The following is an 18,224-nucleotide window of genomic DNA, read 5'->3' as shown; positions in this document are numbered from 1 at the left end:
TGCCGGTGACTACAGGGGTCAGTGTTGGGTCCGAATCTCTTTACGTTATATGTCAATGACTTGGATGATGAAATTGATGGTCTTATTGCAACATTTGCAGATGACACCAAGATAGGTGCGAGGCAGGTAACTTTGAGGAAGTAGAGAAGCTACAGAAGGTCTTAAACAGATTAGGAGAATGGGCAAAAATGTGGCAGATGGAATACAGTGTTGGGAAGTGTATGGTCATGCTCTTTTAAATGGAGAGAAAATACAAAAAAACTGAGGCGCAGAAGGATTTAGGAGTCCTTGTGCTGGATTCCCTAAAGTTTAATTTGCAGGTTGAGTCTGTGGTGAGAAAGGGAAAGGTGATGTTAGCATTCGTTTCAAGAGGACTAGAATATAAAAGCAAGGATGTAATGTTGAGACTTTATGAAGCACTGGTAAGGTCTCACTTGGAGTATTGTGAACAGTTTTGGGCCCTTTACCTTAGAAAGGATGTACTGAAACTGGAGATGGTTCAAACGAGGTTCATGAAAATGATTCCATCACTGAATGGCTTGTCATATGAAGAATATTTGATGGCTCTGGGCCTCTATTCACTAGAATTCGGAAGAATGAGGGGTGACCTCATTGAAACCTATCAAGTGGTGAAAGACCTTGATACTGTGGGTATGGAGAGGATGTTTCCTTTGGTGGGAGAGTCTAAGACCAGAGGACCAGCCTCAGAATAGAGGGATGTACTTTTAGAATGGAGATGAAGGAGAATTTCATTGCCACAGGCAGCTGTGGAGGCTGTCTTCATGTATATTTAAGGCAGAGTTTGATGGATTCTTGACTGGACAGGGCATGAAGGGATATGGAGAGAAGGCAGGATATTGGAACTGAGAGGAAAAATAGATCAGCCATGATGAAATGGTGGAGCAGACTCGATGGGCCAAATGTCCTAATTCTGCACTTAGGTCTTATGGTGTTATACTTTTGCCTCTAGTCAAGATCTACCAAATTGTCTACATGTTGATCTCAATAAGCAATGAGTTTAGAAACCACAGAAACATTACAGCACAGAAACAGGCCCTTTGGCCCTTCTTGGCAGTGCCAAACCATTTTTCTGCCTAGTCCCACTGACCTGCACCTGGACCATATCCCTCCATACACCTCTCATCCATGTACCTGTCCGAGTTTTTCTTAAATGTTAAAAGTGAGCCCACATTTACCACTTTATCTGGCAGCTCATTCCACACTGCCACCACTCTGTGTGAAGAAGCCCCCACTAATGTTCCCTTTAAACTTTTCCCCCTTCACCCTTAACCCATGTCCTCTGTTTTTTTTTCTCCCCTTGCCTCAGTGGAAAAAGCCTGCTTGCATTCACTCTATCTATACCCATCATAATTTTATACACCTCTATCAAATCTCCCCTCATTCTTCTACACTCCAGGGAATAAAGTCCTAACCTATTCAACCTTTCTCTGTAACTCAGTTTCTCAAGTCCCGGCAACATCCTTGTAAACCTTCTCTGCACTCTTTCAACCTTATTGATATACTTCCTGTAATTTGGTGACCAAAACTGCACAGAATACTCCAAATTCAGCCTCACCAATGTGTTATACAACCTCACTATAACATTCCAACTCCTATACTCAATACTTTGATTTATAAAGGCCAAGGTACCAAAAGCTCTCTTTACGACCCTATCTACTGGTGACGCCACTTTTAGGGAATTTTGTATCTGTATTCCCAGATCCCTCTGTTCTACTGCACTCCTCAGTGCCTTACCATTTACCTTGTATGTTCTACCTTGGTTTGTCCTTCCAAAGTGCAATACCTCTCACTTGTCTGTATTAAACTCCATCTGTCATTTTTCAGCCCATTTTTCCAGCTGGTCCAAATCCCTCTGCAAGCTTTGAAAACCTTCCTCACTGTCCACTACTCCTCCAATCTTTGTATCATCAGCAAATTTGCTGATCCAATTTACCACATTATCATCCAGATCATTAATATAGATGACAAATAACAATGGACCCAGCACTGATCCCTGTGGCACATCATTAGTCACAGACCTCCACTCTTGAGAAGCAATTCTCCACCACCACTCTCTGGCTTCTCCCATTGAGACAATGTCTAATCCAATTTACTACCTCACATGTATATCTAGCGACTGAATCTTCCTAACTAACCTCCCATGCGGGACCTTGTCAAAGGCCTTTCTGAAGTCCATATATACAACATCCACTGCCTTCCCTACATCGATTTTCCTGGTAACCTCCTCGAAAAACTCTAATAGATTTGTTAAACATGACCTACCACACACAAAACCATGTTGGCTCTCCCTAATAGGTCCCTGTCTATCCAAATACTTGTAGATCCTATCTCTTAGTACCTTTTCCAATAATTTACCTACTACTGACGTCAAACTTACTGTCCTATAATTTCCTGGATTACTTTTTGAGCCTTTTTTAAACAAGGGAACAACATGAGCTATCCTCCAATCCTCCGGAACTTCACCCGTGGATACCGACATTTTAAATTTATCTGCCAGGTCCCCTGCAATTTCAACACTAGTCTCCTTCAAGGTCTGAGGGAATACCCTGTCACGTCCTGGGCATTTATCTACTCTGATTTGCCTCAAGATAGCAAACACCTCCTACTCTTCAACTTGTATAGGTTCCATGACCTCAATACTTGTTTGCCTTATTTCTATTGACTCCATTGCCAGTTTCCTTAGTAAACACAGACGCAAAAAACTTATTTAAGATCTCCCCCATTTCTTTTGGTTCCATACATAGCTGACCACTCTGATCTTCAAGAGGACCAATTTTATCCCTTACTATCCTTTTGCTCTTAATATACTTGTAGAAGCTCTTTTAAGTATCCTTCACCGTGACTGCCAAAGCAACCTCATGTCTTCTTTTAGCCCTCCTGATTTCTTTCTTAAGTATTTTTGCACTTTTTTATACTCCTCAAGTACCTTATTTGCTCCCTGTTTCCTATACATATTATACATCTCTCTCTTCTTCTTTATCAGAGTTCCAATATCCCTCGAGAACCAAGGTTCCTTATTCTTATTCACTTTGCCTTTAATCCTGACAGGAACACACAAACTCTGCGCTCCCAAAATTTCTCCTTTGAAGGCCTCCCACTTACCAATCACATCCTTGCCAAAGAACAACCTGTCTCAATCCACGCTTTTTAGATCCTTTCTCATTTCTTCAAATTTGGCCTTTTTCCAGTTTAGGACCTCAACCCGAGGACCAGATCCATCTTTATCCATGATCAAGTTGAAACTAATGGTGTTATGATCACTGGAACCAAAGTGTTCCCCTACACACACTTCCGTCACCTGTCCTAACTCAGTTCCTAATAGGAGATATAATATTGCATCCTCTCTAGTTGGTGCCTCTATATATTGATTTAGAAAACTTTCCTGAACACGTTTTACAAACTCTAACCCATCTAGACCTTTAACAGTATGGGAATCCCAATCAATGTGTGGAAAATTAAAACTCCTACTATCACAACTTTTGTTTCCTGCAGTTGTCTGCTATCTCTCTGCAGATTTGTTCTTCCAATTCTCGCTGACTATTGGGTGGTCTATAATACAACCCCATTAATGTAGTCATACCTTTCCTGTTTCTCAGCTCCACCCATATGGCCTCGGTAGACAAGCCCTCTAATCTGTCCTGTCTGAGCACTGCTGTAGCATTTTCCCTGACTAGCAATGCCACCCCTCACCCTTCATCCCTCTGCCTCTATCACATCTGAAACATCGAAACCCTGGAACATTAAGCTGCCAGTCCTGCCCCTCCTGTAGCCAAGTTTCACTAACGTGCTATAATGTCGTAATTCCATGTGTCAATCCATGCCCTCAACTCATCAGTCTTCCCCACAATACTCCTCGCATTGAAATAGACACGCTTAGAAGATTATTATCACCACACACAACCCTTCTGTTTGTGATTTTGCATCAACTTTTAACATCATTTATTTTCACCCCCGCTCCACTATCTGCTCTGGCACTCTGGTTCCCATCCCCCTGCAAATCTAGTTTAAACCCTCCCCAATAGCACTAACAGACCTCCCTGCAAGGATATTGGTCCCCTTGTAGTTCAGGTGTAACCCGTCTCTCTTGTACAGATCCCACCTGCCCCAGAAGAGGTCCCAGTGATCCTGAAATCTGAAACCCGAAACCCTGCCCCTTACACCAGTTCCTCAGCCACTTGTTCATCCTCCAGAGCATCCTATTCTTACCCTCACTGGCCCGTGGCACAGGTAGCAATCCTGAGATTACCACCCTCAAGGTCCTGCTTTTTAACTTCCTACCAAGCTCTCTATACTCACTCTTCAGGACCTCCTCGCTCTTTCTTCCTACGTCATTGGTACCGATGTGTACCATGACATCTGGCTGATCACCCTCCCACTTCAGAATGCTGTGCACGCGATCAGAGACATCCCTGACCCTGGCACCCGGGAAGCAACAAACCATCTGGGAGTCTCACGACCACAGAACCTCCTTTCTGTACCAAGTCCCCTATCACTACTGCTCTCCTCTTCTTCCACCCTCCCTTCTGCACGGCAGAACCAGACTCAGTGCCAGAGATCCAGCTGCCGCAGCTTGTCCCAGGTAAGTCATCCCCCCCCCAAACAGTATCCAAATCGGTATACTTGTTGAGGGGAATGGCCACAGGGGAACCCTGCTCTGCCTGCCCTTTCCTCTTCCCTCACCTGATGGTAATCCAATTACCCGTGTGCTGCTCTTTTGGCATAACTACCTCCCTGTAGCTACTATCATTCTCCGGAATGATCCGGAGGTCATCCAGCTCCTGCTCCAGTTCCCTAACGCAGTTTATTAGGAGCTGCAGCTGGCTGCGCTTCTTGCAGGTGTCGTTCTCAGGGACACCAGAGGGCTCCCTGACTTCCCACATCCTGCAAGAGGAGCATTCCAACATCCTGCCTGACATTCTCTCTACTCTGAACAAACAGAACAAAACGACAACTTACTGGAAACTATCCTTGCCTCTGCCTGTGTATGCTGAAGCCTGTTGAGCCAAAGTCGTCTCACTCTGACTCAGCCCACTCCGACGATGGACGTTTCGCTAGACGAAACTGCTTTTATAGTGCGCTAGCTGACCGGCTGTCTTCAGCTCCTCCGCTCCCAATTGGTTCGCTGTTTAAAAATCTGAAAAAGCCCACAAATCCTCTCCTTCTCAGCTCTGACAACTCAGCGTCCTACCCATTATCTTGGAACATTCATGTTGCCCGACTGCTGGAATAACTCTTCTGATCGTTGTAAGTTTTCACTCTTTACCGTGTGTCCTTTCATGTGTCAGTGCTCACAGGTAAATGTTTTCACTGATTACAGAATGAACCGCCTCTATTCTCCAAAGATGGAAGGAAGTTCTTCTTCATTCGCCCCAATCCACAGGGAGGACGGGGAAAGTTCTACCACATCGCCATGTCATCTGCTCAAGTAAGTGCCTGAAAAAGAAGCTAAATTTTTCTTATGAGGATAGGTTAGGTGAGCTGGGGCGTTACTCTCTTGAGCAAAGGGGGATGATAGGTGACTTGTTAGAAGTGTACAAAATGTTAAGAGGCATAGATTGACTGGATAGGCAAGGACTTTTATCCACAGCAGAAGTGACTAATACCAGAGGTAATCATTTTATTGTGATTGGAGGATCACTGAAAGCAGCTGTGATGTTCTCCTAAGGTGAGTCCTCAGGTTGCTGTACAGACTGATCTGATATCCTCATGTCCGGGATGTTAAGGATTCCCTTAATAGAGAATGCCTGTGCATGACTTTGTTTAACATGGGGAGGCTGATACACAGGCAAGCCACTACATAGTCCTTGACAGATTGTGGTCAAGGTCTGGTAGCCTGGTCTGGGGGCCCTTCATTGCTGCAGCCTTCCTCTGCCTTCACTGCCATTGTGATATTTTCATCCACCAGGAAGATAGGGAGGTGTGTCAGAGGAATGTTTCTTACACAGAGAGTGGTGGGTGCGTGGAACGTCCTGCCAGGAGTGGTGGTAGAGGCAGATACATTAGGGATATTTAAGAAACTCTTAGATAGGCACGTGGATGCAAGAAGAATGGAGGGTTATGTAGGAGAGATGGGTTGGATTGACCTTAGAGTGAGTTAAAAGGTCAGTGCGACTCATGGACCAAAAGGACTGTACCTTGCGGGAAGGTTCTGTTTTCAGTGTTGTGTGTTCTTGGTTGTTATCATAAGAAAGGTTTAATGTAGGGTGACTGGGGCTTTATTTCAATCATGTGACAAATTTAAAAGGACAGGCCAGATCGACTTGGTTCACTGTCACTGCTCTTGTACTCGTTTACATTTTACTAACGTTTCACTGTTAGTCACTTGAGACATAAAAATGTGAAGAGAGCCAGAAAGGGAAAACAGAAAGGACCCTTTTGCCTCCGTGTGGGGTCCGTGACAAGGCAGCATCAATGCCAGATGTTTGGTGGAAGAATTAGAGGGAAGGAGAGCAGAGGAAAATCTGTTTCACCTTGTTCCCTCTCGTGTTCCCCTTAAACGTTTCACCTTCCACCTTTAATCCATGACTCGTCTCACCCAACCTCAGTGGAAAAAGCCCGCCTGCATTACCCTGACAGTACCCCTCAAGTGTAACAACATTAGTGCAAGCTGTGAGAGAGTACAGCAGAACGTTGTCCAAGGTAACATTTTGGGATTTTCAGGTTAGTTCAAGAACCTGGTGGCAGTGGGAAAGGAACTGTTGCAGAACCTCGAGGTGTGGGTCCTCAGGCATGTGTACCTCCTGCCTGATGGCAGCAATGAGAAGAGGACATGGCCTAGATGGTGGGCTCTGTGATGATAGACGTTCCTGAGGCACGTTCCCTGTCTTTTTCTATCTGAATCCATACATTGAAACATTCTACAGACTCTCAATATGATCCTTGCAGGGAGAGACTGACACAGTTAATATACTCGCAAAATATTCTGATGCAAACTACTTCATTAACCTGTTTATTAATTTATTTACTGAGGTACAGCGTGGAATCAGCCCTTTGAGCGATGCCACCTGGTAATCTCCTGATTTCACAGGACAATTTACAATGGCCGATTAACCTAACAGACTGTGGGAGGAAACCAGATCACCCAGAGGCAACCCAAGTGGTCACAGGGAGAACATAAGAACTCCTTACAGGCAGAAGCAGAAATTGAACCTGGGTCACCTGTACTGTAAAGCACTGTGCTAACCACTACACTACCGTGTTGCCCCCATTATACAAGAAATTAGCTACTGTTTAATATCCTCTTTTAATTACATTGCTGATTGCATTTGCCATTACAATATTACAGGAATATGTTTCTGAAGGCTTTCCTTTCACAGATATCCTTTCCAGCCCATCACATGAAATGCCTTAAGCTTATTTTCAAATTAAAACAAATTAGTTATTTCAGAGAGTGACGAGACACATCTCCAGCTTTCCAGTCTTAAGCAAAGGTACCGCTGAGGATTGTCTGCAACATGAAAAGATGTGGAGGAAAGCACTGGTGGGTGGAGGTTTCCCAGTATTCAGGGTTATTTGAAAACCAGGATTTGTTACAGCAGATTTAAGTGCAAAGAGATTGTAAAATAACAGCATAGTTCCTAGCTATTCAACTTACGGGAAAACTCCCTACAGTTTGGGCAATGCATTTTGTAGAACTGCTTTCTCACCACTTCAGTGACCTGGGTCTAATTCCGATCTGAGGTGGTGTGCGTGTGCGTGTGCGTGTGCGTGTGTGTGTGTGTGTATAAAATCTGCATATCCACCTCTAGGTGGCGCCATTTCCTCCCACATCTCAAAGATAGGTTAATTAGTCACCATAAAGTGCCCTTTAGTGTTTAGGTAGATGTGTGGGGAATTAATCAAAAGGCAAGGGGAATGAAATAATATCATTGTAAATGGACAACACAAAAAATACCAGAAGAACTCAGCAGGTTCCTATGGAAGGAAATGGACAGTCAATGATTTGGGATGAGATCCGACCAGAACTAAAATTTACAGGAGAGATAGCCAGAGTAAAAAGGTGAGGGGAAGGAGTGAAGCAAGAGCTGGCAGATGTTAGGTGGATCCAGGTGAGGGGGGTGGTGTGATAGGCAGATGATGAAGGAGGAGGGTGGGAATGGTGCCAGAAGCTGGGAAATGATTGGTAGAAGAGACAAAAGTGCTGAAGATGATGGAACCTGACAGGAAGGTGGAGCATGGAGTTGGGGAGGGGTAGGGTGAGGGGAACCAATGGGAAGTGTGCGTGGGTGATGGGCAGTTGAAGAGTCATAGAATCATAGGGGAGTACAGCACAGTGACAGGCCCTTCAGCAAAATCTAGTAAGTGCTGAAACCATTTAAACTGCCTACTCCCCTCGACCTGCATCAGGACCATAGGTCTCCATACCCCTACCGCCCCTGTACTTCTCTGCAACATTGAAATCGAGTTCATATACGCCTCTTGCGCTGAAAAACCCTACCTACACCCCTCATAATTTTATATACCTCTATCATATTTCCTCTCAGTCTTCTATGTTCTACAGAATACAGTCCTAACCTACTCAATCTTTTCTCATAACTTAGGTCCTCCAGACTCAGCAACATTCTTGTAAATTTTCACTGTACTCTTTCAACCTTGTTTACATCTTCCCTGTAGGTAGGTGACCAAAACTGCCTCACCAATGTCTTATAAAACTTCAACAAACATCCCATTTTCTGTACTCAATACATTGATTTATGAAGGCCATTGTTCTAAAAGCGTTCTTTATGACCCTATCTGCCTGTGACACCACTTTTAACGAATTATGAACTTGTATTCCCAGATCCCTTGGTTGTGCCACACTCCTCAGTGCCCTGCTGTTCAATGTATAAGACCTACCTTGGTTGGTCCTACTGAAGTGCAACCCCTCATACCTGTTGGCATTAAATTCCATCTGCCATTTTTCCAGCTGATGTAGATCCCTCTGCAAGCCATTACTGCCTTCCTCACTGTCCACTACACCCTCAAACTTGGTGTCATCTGCAAATTTGCTGATTCAGTTAACCACAATATCATCTAGATCATTGATGTAGCTGACAAACAGCAAAGGACCCAGCACTGATGCCTGTGACACATCACTAGTTAAAGGCCTCTAGTCAGAGAGGCAAGCCTCTACCACCACCCTCTTTCCCACAGAGCCAGTGTCTAATCCAATTTACTACCGCATCTTGAATGCTGAGTGACTGAATCTTCTTGACCAACCACCTCTGCAGAACCTTGTCAATACCTTGCTAAAGTCCATGTAGACAACATTCACTGCTTTGCTTCATCCATTTTCCTGGTAACTTCCTTGAAAAACAGTATAAGATTGGTTAAACATGACCTACCATGCACAAAGTCATGCTGACTATCTTAATCAGTCCACGTCTATCCAACTACTTATATATCTAGTCCCTTAACTTTCCCACACCTGGTTTCAGACACACCAGCCTATAATTTCCTAATTTATTTTTAGAGCCTTTCTTAAACAGTGGAACAACATTAGGTATCTTTCAATCCTCCAATACATCTCCAGTCACTAAGAATGATTTAAATATCTCTACTAGGGCCCCAGAAATTTCTACACCTGCCTCCTGTAGGGTCCAAGGGAACACCTCGGCAAGCCCTGGGGATTTATTCACCCTGATCTGCCTCAGGATAGCAAATGCCTCCTCCTCTGTAAAGGATGGAACAGGGTGGGGAGAAAGTGGGTGAGGGTCTGTTTCTATGCTCTATGGTTTAAATGTATCAGTAAGATCTGCTTACATAAGCTGAAGAATTTTTGAAAGAGCAAAGCTTTAGATAAATGTGTGACGTCACTGGTAAATAATCAATAAAGAGTTTGCGCTGAATGGGACTGACTCAGACATGTAATAAATATGATTCTCTTACCTCTTTCTCCAGGTTAACAACAGTATCAATAACTTGCAGTCCATCACCTCCGGTAACTGGGATGTGACACAGATTTTGACATATGATGAACTTCATCAAAAAATGTAAGTCTCCGGGAATGGTAAAAGCGAGTCATGAGTAAAGCAGCAATCTACTCTTTTGAGAAAGGGGATCAGATACCTATCCAAAATCAAAACCAAATCAAGCTTAATTATCATTTAACCATACATTGATACAGCCAAATGAAACTGTGTCCCTCTGAGACCAAGATGCAAAATATACACAGCAATCTCAAAACAGTGAGCAAAAAAAATGGTCACGCAAAATAAAACATACTGTATATGGTCCAAGATCCTGAGAGACATGACCTGTAAATTGATGGTACAGTTCCCAGCAATCCAGCCTGTCATTGAAATGATCAAACACTGGAGGGCAGTACCAACAGGAGAGGCAACCCCCCCCCCAACTGAGCACGGATGCCATGCTACACTTCCTCTAGTGTCTCCTCACCTGAACTGCAGTAGCAGGCAAGCTCACGGCTTGAGGCCTAGTCCTCACTACAACCAAGGCTACACAGCTCCCACACCACCTGTCTCCCCACCAAACAAAGCCGATGGCATCTTATATTATCAATGCTCAACAGGGTTTTGCAATTGCAAGAGAACCATCCAAGACAATCACCCATAGTTACACTGCAGTCACCTTTGTGCACCAATGCCAGTGCCTTTGAGTAGCAGACAGCAACAGTCTGCACCCAGACCAGCTCCCCCAAACCCAGTCCAGCTCCTCAAACACTCGAGCCAGCTCCTCCGATACCTGGACTGCTTCCTTCAACATCAGGCCAGCTCCTCTGACATCCCAGCTGGCTCCTTCTCTGACAAGCCAGCTGGTTACTCTGATCCACAAGCAGCTTACTACTGGAGTAGACCTTCTGTATCAGAAGTTCTTGGAGTCCAATATAGTCTTGTGATCATAAAAAAAACACATTTAACAAAGAAAAAAACACCTTTGATTGGCACCCGAGAGGCCACTACAAAGTGCTGCAGGAATCAGCAGGTCAGACAGCATCCATGGAATGGAAATGAAGAAGCAGTTGACGTTTCAGACCGAGACACTTCATCAGAACTGGAAAGGAAGGGTCTCGGCCTGAAACATCAACTCCTTGTTCATTTCCATGGATGCCCCCCGACCTGCTGAGTTCCTCCTGCATTTTGTGTATGTTTCATTGGATTTCCAGCATCTGCAGACTTTCTTGTGTTAATGAGCCAGAGTTGAAGTCTTTATTACACCATGTGCTGTGTTTTTGTATCTGTCAGAACCACAGCTGCCTTTTCTCTAGGAACCATGAAAATAAAGGCACTACAGCAGTCCGAAAGGAAATCAGTAACTTAGTACTTTTCAGACACACTGCTTTACAAAGAAGCTCAGGAGAAGACATATTGTATTGAGTACAGGAATTTGTGTTGAAGTTGCATAAGACATTGTGAGGCCTAATTTGGAGTATTGGTTGCATTTCTAGTAATCTACCTGCAGGAAAGATATCAATAATATTGAAAGAGTGAAGAGAAAATTTCCATGCTTTTTGCCAGGACTTGAAGACCTGAATTATGGGGAAAAGGTGAATAAAATAGGACTTCATTCACTGAAACATGGGAGAATGCAGGGAGATTTTAAAGAGTTATACAAAATTGTGAGGGATATCAGGTTGATGAAGGGTCTTTGCTCAAAACTTCGGCTGTTTATTCCTTCCGTTAGATGCTGCCTGACCTGACGAATCCTCCAGTATTTTGTTTGTGTTACTCTGGATTTTCAGCACCTGCAGAATCTCTTATGTAAATATAAACAGGCTTTTCCACTGAGATTAGTTGAGACTGGAGCTAAAGGTAATAGGTTAAGAGTGAAAGGTGAAACATTCAAGGGGAACACGAGAGAGATCTTCTTCACTCAGAGGGTAATGAGAGTGTGGAACAGGCGGCCAGCAGAATTGGTGGATGCAGTTTCGATTTCAGCACTTAAGGGAAATTTGAATAAATGCATAGAATAGAGTGTAAGGAGAGCTATGGTCCTTAGGACTAGGCAGAATAGAAGGTTTGCACTGAGTGGTAGGGCTGAAGGACCTGGTTCTGTGACTGTAAGAAAGTATGTACACACTTCCCTCAGGCATAAAGTCCCTCATCCGTACTCCCCCCAATATCCTCTATACCTCCCCTCCTTCCCCTTCTAATTCATCTTCCCCTGCACCTACCGAACCCTCCTGTCTCATTCCCATTTTTATCTGTCCTCGGCACCATTCCAAACTGCACTCCACAGCCATTGTGCCCAGTAAACCTTCCTCACCTCCCTCAACCCTCCTCAGTGCTACTGTTGTCTGCTTGTGTGCAGGACAGTGAGTTAACTGGTTTATTTGGCATACAAATTCACCCCTATTAAAGTTACACCCTAAGCTTTTAACAGTAAGTGTTACAAGAACTTAACAGCCACAGTGAGAATTAGCATTTGATCCTGAATTGAGTTAGAATTATATAGTTATAACCCTGTGCTGGTGAGGCAGAAGTTATTGCCTTTCAAGCGTATAAATTCTTTATTCTCTAATTCTGTTCAGAACCACTTGTAAGAGGCAGTAAATGTAGCAGTTTCACCAGCCCCTCTTTTTAGTATAGATCTACTTGGAAGAGTCCAAGTGTGAAACCACTTTCTTGAAACCCTTTCAACCATGAAAACTATTAAAATTTCATCTTCTCTGTCCTGTCTTTTGTAATAGATCTGTGTTGAAACCATTGATAAAGTGAATGTCAGCTGGCCTTGGTTTTTAGCCTTTGTATTTACTTTGTCCTTCCTTGCAAGGTTATATACTGTATCATATTTCCATTTTTGCTTAAGATACTGAAGGAAGTCATTTAGCCTGAAAGACGACGCTGACCGGGAAGGAAAATCCATTCCCATGTAGTTGACCCTCAGTGCTGTATTAGCGTGCTGACCTGGGCCTTGTTCTGAGGCTCTGTCACTAACATTCCCTGCAATCTATTTTTTCCTCATTCCCAACAATTCCACGACGCACCCGCACTGGGGACAATCTACAGTGGTCAATGAAACCACACCTCTGCTTGGTGCGGGAGGGCACTGGAACAAACCCACGTGGTCACAAGGAAAACGGGCAAAATCCGTGCAAGTGTTGGACATTCTTGAGGTGGAATGCTGGAAGTCTGATTCACTGACCCCTGCGCGGCCTCGGTCATGGTGTGGACTGAGACTCAGGCTGTGGTGTTGTGTGTCTGTAACCGCCCGGAAGGGTGGTGCTAGAGTTGGTGTAGTCCACCGGTGTGCCAGGGAACGGTGTGCCACCATATACAGGATAGAGTCGGTGCTGTCCTCTTGTGTTCGCTCAGCAGGAGACAAGCCATATTATGTTTGACTACAGACTGCTGTAACATTCATGGATTCAGGGGCTTGGACTATATTTTTTGTGTGACTGTATTTTACTGAAAACCCATATGTGCTTTATATGCCTTGTGCTGTGTGTGACTGGTGGTACTGTGCTTCGCACCTGGGCCCTGGGAGATGCTGTTTCGTTTGGCTGTATGCACGTATAGTTGATTGACAATCAAACTTGAATTGAATTGAACAGATCGCATCAGAGTTTGGGAGATGTGAGGTCCTGAAACTATGCTATACTGTACATACAGTTACAGTATGGCTCAATTTGTGATGGTTTGGGGAGCTGATTGATAGTACTCATACCTGGATACTGAAGGCTCCCACTACTGTAGGCAGTTTTACAGAGTGTTGGTCTCTGGTTTGATCTTATCGGCCAAGTCTAGCTGCAGTTTGGTACAGAGTCATGGTGTGTGGCCTATTTTGAGTGTAGCTCCGGTCTGGTACAGAGTCATGGTGTGTGGCCTATTTCGAGTGTAGCTCCAGTCTGGTACAGAGTCATGGTGTGTGGCCTATCTCAAGGGTTTGAGATTGAGGCCCAGATCAGCCACGCAGCAACAAGGGTCACTTGCATTCTGGCCTCTTTTTGGTTGCTGTGACTTTGAAGCAAGGTTCTATTTGTCCTTCAGTGGATACAATAATATATGAAGAAATAATAAATGTATTTACCTTTAATTAAAACCATTATGTGTACTGATTGTAGGAGAAGATCCAGGTTACAGTGGACGTTAGTCTGACAACGAGGTTGCCACTTCTGCCAGCATTGACTTAATTGGCCTAGAGGAGTCATTCTGTGTCGTAAGGAAATTATGGAAACAGGAACCGGTCATAGGACATAGAACAGTACAGCACTGGGACAGGCCCTTTGGGCCATGATACCCTCTCATTGCTTTCTAAACTTTCATCAGGTTTCCTATCAGCATCCAACTCCTCAGAGAAAGCAACCCAGGTTTGTCCAGTCTCCTCTTATAACTCACACCCTCCAATCCAGCCAACAGCCTGGTAAACATCTTGTACCTTTCCAATGCCTCTTCATCTTTCCTGCAAACTGTGAACCATAAGTCCACAACCTACGGACTCAATTTCAGTGACTCTACAACTCAAATTCGTGCTATTATTTATTGATTGTTATTTTTGTGTTTTGTTTTGTATTTGCACAGTCTGTATCCTTTAGCACATTGGTTGTTTGTCCACCTTTATTTGTGTGCATTTTTCATTGATTCTATTGTATTTCTTTGTTCTACTGTGAATGCCTGCAAGAAAATTAATCTGAGGGTAGCATATGGTGATTTGAGAATGAATAGGCAATTAGGCAGAAAAGCAGCGAGTGGATTTTCTAATATTTATACTGTGTGTAAAGTGAAACTTGAAAGGCCAGATTATTCCTAAGTAGATGTAGTAGGTGAAAGAACTGGCTCCAGTTTCCTCCTGCTGAAGTTCTTCAGTCCTGCTGACATTCAGTGAGAGGTTGTCATGGCAGCACTCAGCCACGTTTTCAATCTCTCTCCTATATGCTGATGCATCACCACCTTTGAAAGTAGGTGAAAGAAGTTCATGAACATAGAAATCAGGAACACAAAATAATGAAAAAATGATAGGATTCTGGTCCTTATATTTAATGTAACAGATGGTAGATGCATCACCACCTTTGAAAGTAGGTGAAAGAAGTTCATGAACATAGAAATCAGGAACACAAAATAATGAAAAAATGATAGGATTCTGGTCCTTATATTTAATGTAACAGATGGTAGAAAGCATTTCACAGCTGCATAAAGATCTAGTTAAGCCATGCATGGATCACTAACATCTGTTTGGGGAACCACATCTTAGAAGGGGCACACCATGAATATGCAACAATGATGTAAAAAGAAATTGCACAAATTAAGTCAACATTCTCTGGAAATTAGCAGTGATTTGATCAAAGCTTACAAGATGCAATTTGGATACATTCCAATTCGCCTGTAGGCAAAACAGGTCCACAGCAGATACCCTTTCAGTGGCTTTTCACTCAAACCTAGCGTATCTGGACAAGTAAGATGCATTCATTTGGATGCTCTGCATTGACCGCAGCTCACATTCAATACTACAATCCCCTCAAAATGAATTAATAAGCTTAAAGCCCTTGGCCTAATTACCTTCTTGTGCAATTGGATCTTCGATTTCCTCACGTGTCAGTGTAGATCAGCAACAACAATCTCCCACAAGGCTGTGTGCTTAGCCCCTGGCTCTGCTCGCTCTACACTTACGACTGTGTGGTTAAGCACAGCTCCAACATCACATTCAAGTTTCTAGATGACGCCACTTGCATAGGCCAGATCAAAGGTGGTGATGCATCAGCATATAGGAGAGAGATTGAAAACGTGGCTGAGTGCTGCCATGACAACCTCTCACTGAATGTCAGCAGGACTGAAGAACTTCAGCAGGAGGAAACTGGAGCCAGTTCTCATTGGGGAATCAGAGGTGGAGATGGTCAGTAACCTTAAATTCCTTGGTGTTATTATTTCAGAGGAATTTTCTTGAGCCCAAGCACATAAGCCAGACGATGCTGAGGATGTTCTACGAGTCTGTGGTGGCCAGTGCTATCATGTTTGCTGTTGTGTGCTGGGGGAGCAGGCTGAGGGTAGCAGACACCAACAGAATCAACAAACTCATTCGTAAGGCCAGTGATGTTGTGGGGATGGAACTGGACTCTCTGACGGTGGTGTCTGAAAAGAGGATGCTGTCTAAGTTGCATGCCATCTTGGACAATGTCTCCCATCCACTACATAATGTACTGGGTGGGCACAGGAGTACATTCAGCCAGAGACTCATTCCACCGAGATGCAGCACAGAGCATCATAGGAAGTCGTTCCTGCCTGTGGCCATCAAACTTTACAACTCCTCCCTTGGAGGGTCAGACACCCTGAGCCAATAGGCTGGTCCTGGACTTATTTCATAATTTACTGGCATAATTTACATATTACTATTTAACTATTTATGGTTCAATTACTATTTATTATTTATGGAGCAACTGTAACGAAAACCAATTTCCCCCGGGATCAATAAAGTATGACTTTGACTATGACTATAAGTGTAATTATGAAGAGAGCACGTCAGCACCTCTACTTCCTTAGAAGTTTGCAAAGTTTTGGCATGACATCTAAACCTTTGACAAACCTCTATAATTGTGTGATGGAGAGTATATTGACTGGTATAGAAACACCAAAACCCCTGAATGAAAAATCCTACAAAAAGTAGGTACAACCCAGTCTATCCTGTGTGAAGCCCTCCATACCATCACGCAGATCTACACTGAGCACTGCCACAGGAAAGCAGCATCCATTATCAGGGATGCCCACCACCCATGTCATGCTCTCTTCTCACTGCTGCTGCCAGGAAGAAGGTACAGAGGCCTCAGGACCTACACCACCAGGTTCAGTAACAGTTATTACCCTTCGACCATCAGGCTGTTAAACCAGAGGAGATAACTTCATCCAGCTTCACTTGCCTCATCAACTGAACTGTTCCCACAATCTAGAGACTCGCTCCTCCCATCTTCAACCCTCTTCCTCCTCCTCCTGGACACCCCACCCGGGCCTTCTACCTGCACTCGATCTTTTCATCTTCAACCGTCGCCGGGACATTAACCGTCTCAACTTCACCACTCCTCTCTCCTGTTCCAACCGTACTCCCTCTGAACACACTGCCCTCCACTTTCTCCACACTAATCCCAACCTCACCATCAAACCCGCGGACAAAGGTGGTGCTGTAGTAGTCTGGTGGACAGACCTCTACCTCACTGAGGCCAAACGGCAGCTCTCTGACACCTCCTTTTACTTACCCCACCAAAAAACATCAAACCATTGTCTCCCGTACCATCACCACCCTTATCAACTCTGGAGACCTTCCATCCTCAGCCACTAAACTCATAATTCCCACACCCCGTACCGCTCGGTTTTACCTCCTCCCCAAGATCCATACCCTGACTGTCCCGGTAGATCCATAGTTTCTGCCTTGTCCCCCCTGTCCTCATCTACCACCCGACTAGCCTCTGCATCCAACACATTATCCTTCGCAACTTCTGCCACCTTCAACAGGACCCCACCACTAAGCACTTCTTTCCCTCTCCACCCCTCTCCACTTTCCACAGGGATCGGTCCCTCCACGACTCCCTGATCCACACATCCCGCCCCATGGATCTCCCACCCAGCTCTTATCCCTGTAAGCATAAGTGCTACACCTGTCCCTACACCTCCACTCTTGCCACCATTCAGGGCCCCAAACAGTCCTTCTAGGTGAGGCAACACTTCACTTGTGAGTCTGTTGGGGTCATCTATTGCATCCAGCGCTCCCGGTGCAGCCTCCTCTACATCGGTGAAACCCGACGCAGATTTGGGGACCGCTTCGTCGAGCACCTCCGCTCCATCTGCCACATCAGACAGGGTGTCCCGGTTGCCACCCACTTCAACTCTGGATTTGTCCATACATGGCCTCCTCTACTACCATGATGAGGCTAAACTCAGGTTGGAAGAGAAACACCTCATATACCGTCTAGGTAGTCTCCAGCCCCTTGGTATGAACATGGAATTCTCCAACTTCTGGTAATTCCCTCCCCCTCCCTTCCTCTATCCCTATGTCACTCTGCCCCCTCCCCCAGCTGCCTACCACCTCCCTCTTGATTCCGCCTCCTCCTACTACTTTTTATAGATATGTAAAAAGGAAAAGACTGGTAAAGACAAATGTAGGTCCCCTGCAGGCAGAAACAGGTGAATTGATTATGGGGAGCAAGGACATGGCAGACCAATTGAATAATTACTTTGGTTCTGTCTTCACTAAGGAGGACATAAATAATCTTCCAGAAATAGTAGGGGACAGAGGGTCCAGTGAGATGGAGGAACTGAGCGAAATACATGTTAGTAGGGAAG

General features: G+C 44.5%; 1 protein-coding gene across 1 annotated transcript in view; it reads left to right on the top strand.

Moving 5' to 3' along the window:
• The window catches only part of dpp6a (dipeptidyl-peptidase 6a), a 515,918-nt gene that overhangs the window by 392,153 nt on the left and 105,541 nt on the right, over positions 1-18,224 (top strand). The window contains exons 13-14 of the mRNA XM_072254436.1: positions 5,339-5,446; positions 9,901-9,992. Coding sequence (XP_072110537.1) covers positions 5,339-5,446; positions 9,901-9,992 — 200 coding nt within the window. The remainder of the gene's footprint in view (positions 1-5,338; positions 5,447-9,900; positions 9,993-18,224) is intronic.

This window comes from Mobula birostris, chromosome 3, assembly GCF_030028105.1.
Source record: "Mobula birostris isolate sMobBir1 chromosome 3, sMobBir1.hap1, whole genome shotgun sequence".
Classification (NCBI taxonomy): domain Eukaryota; kingdom Metazoa; phylum Chordata; class Chondrichthyes; order Myliobatiformes; family Myliobatidae; genus Mobula; species Mobula birostris.
Note: the sequence above shows the minus strand (reverse complement) of the source record. Positions and strands in the feature narration are given on the sequence as shown.